The sequence below is a fragment of the Lipophrys pholis genome, assembly GCF_963383615.2.
Source record: "Lipophrys pholis genome assembly, chromosome: 3".
Classification (NCBI taxonomy): domain Eukaryota; kingdom Metazoa; phylum Chordata; class Actinopteri; order Blenniiformes; family Blenniidae; genus Lipophrys; species Lipophrys pholis.
In genome coordinates this window covers 36559000-36561131 of record NC_137627.1, presented here as the reverse complement: position 1 = coordinate 36561131, position 2132 = coordinate 36559000, and the positions used below count along the sequence as shown (strand labels likewise).

The window sequence follows — 2132 nt, the reverse complement described above, 5'->3', positions numbered from 1 at the left end:
GTATTAATAACATACTTTGCATGCAGTCCTTTCTGATAACACCAGGTGGCGCTCAGCCCCCCTGCCCCCAATGACCAGTCGCCCCTGGTCTGAACGAAGCTTCTCAGGCTCCTGGAAGCTGATTGTGATCGATGAGGAGCTGAGTTCTGTTTTTAAGTCTGTTTTTATCATTTGTAATCAAACTTTTCTTTGTGGGGGGGGGGGGGGGGGGGGGGGGTGTGTGGGGGGTGGTGGGGGAACGTGTCCCCTGCAGCCAGATCGTCGTGGGTTCGATTCCCCCAACGGATCTGTCCCGCCTTCTTCATCCCCGCCCTCCCTTTCCTCACCGTGTCACCTTAAAACTCCTCCGGTCGGTGACGTCACACCCAAGCTCTCCTGGCTCGAGCTGCAGCAACACGGCGCGTGCACAGCGGCAGAGAGGGAGAGGGCGCGCGGACGCGGGACAGGTGAACGCACGAGCCTGCTGAACGTCCGCAGGAGGAAAACCTGAAGAAGAAGTGAAAGGAGAAGAAACATCATCAGAGCAGCTGAGGAGGATTTAGATAAAACTGCAGCGCTGTTCGTGCTGCTGCGGAGCCTCCGTCAGTCTTTATCCTCCTCTCCTCCATCCATCCTCTCCTCCATCCATCCTCCTCTCCCGGAGGCTCTACGCTCGCTGGAAGCCGCTGAAGGAGGCAGGAGCAGCGCCTCACCTCTGAGAACCGGAGATGGAGGGCAAAGAGAAGGCACCGGCAGGTAGGAGCGATGGAAGGAGGGGGGATGGATGGATAGAGGGATGGAGGAATGGAGGGATGGAGGGAAGTTTCCTGACTCTGGGCTGTGGCTGGGGAGGGGAGGGCGGAGGGATGGAGGAGTGGATGGAAGTTGGTGCCTTTTCCCTCTGCAGAGGGTGATGGATGGAAGGATGAGGGGATGGAGGGATGTTGGATGGAGGGATGTTGGATGGAGGGATGGGTGGAGTAGAGGGGTACTGGCTGGCTGGATGGAGGGATGAAGCAGGGAGTGATGCATGTTGGGTAGCAGTGTACTGCGGTATCCCGCTGCTCACATCCTGCATGCAGCTGCTGCACTGGAGCTTTTAGGTGTGGTTATTATGGGATGGGGTGCAGTGTGTGTGTGTGTGTGTGTGTGTGTGTGTGTGTGTGTGTGTGTGTGTGTGTGTGTGTGTGTGTGTGTGTGTGTGTGTGTCAAACGGCTGTAACGCTGACAGAAGCCTGATGCAGCAAAACAGTAAACACATGAGAGAGGAAAGACAGGGAGGAGGAGAGAAAAGGAGAGACAGACAGGAGGATGGATAAGAGGAGGAGAGACAGAAGGTGGGAGAGGAGGAGAGACAGGAGGAGGTAAAACAGGAGGAGGAAAGAATGGAGGAGACAAGAGGAGGTGAGAGAGGAGGAGGTGAGACAGAAGAAGGTAAAACAGGAAGAGGAGAGACGGGACGTGAGACACGAGGAGAGAATAGAGGAGGTGAGGCAGAAGGAGACATGAAGAAGTGAGGCAGGTAGACAGGAGGAGGTGAGACAGAAGGAGACAGGAGGAGGAGAGACAGGAAAAGAGGAGGTGAGACAGGAAAAGACAGGAGGTGAGACAGGAAGAGACAGGAGGAGGTGAGACCGGAATAGGTGAGACAGAAGAAGACAGGAGGTGAGGCAGGAGGAGACAGGAGGAGGTGAGGCAGGTGAAGACAGAAGGAGGAGGGACAGGAAAAGACAGGAGGTGAGACAGGAACAAAGAGACAGGAGGATGTGAGACAGGAGGAGACAGAAAGAGGTGAGACAGGAGGAGACAGAAGGAGGTGAGACAGAAGATGACAGAGGTGAGACAGGAGGAGTTGAGACAGTAGAAGACAGGAGAAGGATAGACAGGAGGAGGTGAGACAGAAGACGACAGGAGGTGAGACAGGAGGAGTTGAGACAGTAGAAGACAGGAGAAGGATAGACAGGAGGAGGTGAGACAGAAGACGACAGGAGGTGAGACAGGAGGAGTTGAGACAGTAGAAGACAGGAGGAGGTGAGACAGGAGGAGACAGAAGACGACAGGAGGTGAGACAGGAGGAGTTGAGACAGTAGAAGACAGGAGGAGGTGAGACAGCAGGTCTCTAGTCCTCTACAGGACCAGTGAAAAACCAGCTG

At 55.3% G+C, this 2132-nt stretch overlaps 1 protein-coding gene across 1 annotated transcript in view; it reads left to right on the top strand.

Moving 5' to 3' along the window:
• Positions 1 to 406: 406 nt before the first annotated feature.
• Positions 407 to 2132, top strand: part of LOC308107892 (fibroblast growth factor 12-like) — a 28930-nt gene continuing 27204 nt past the window's right edge. Inside the window, exon 1 of the mRNA XM_080460475.1 lies at positions 407 to 735. Within this exon, the coding sequence (XP_080316601.1) occupies positions 708 to 735 (28 nt within the window). The 5' untranslated portion in view covers positions 407 to 707. The remainder of the gene's footprint in view (positions 736 to 2132) is intronic.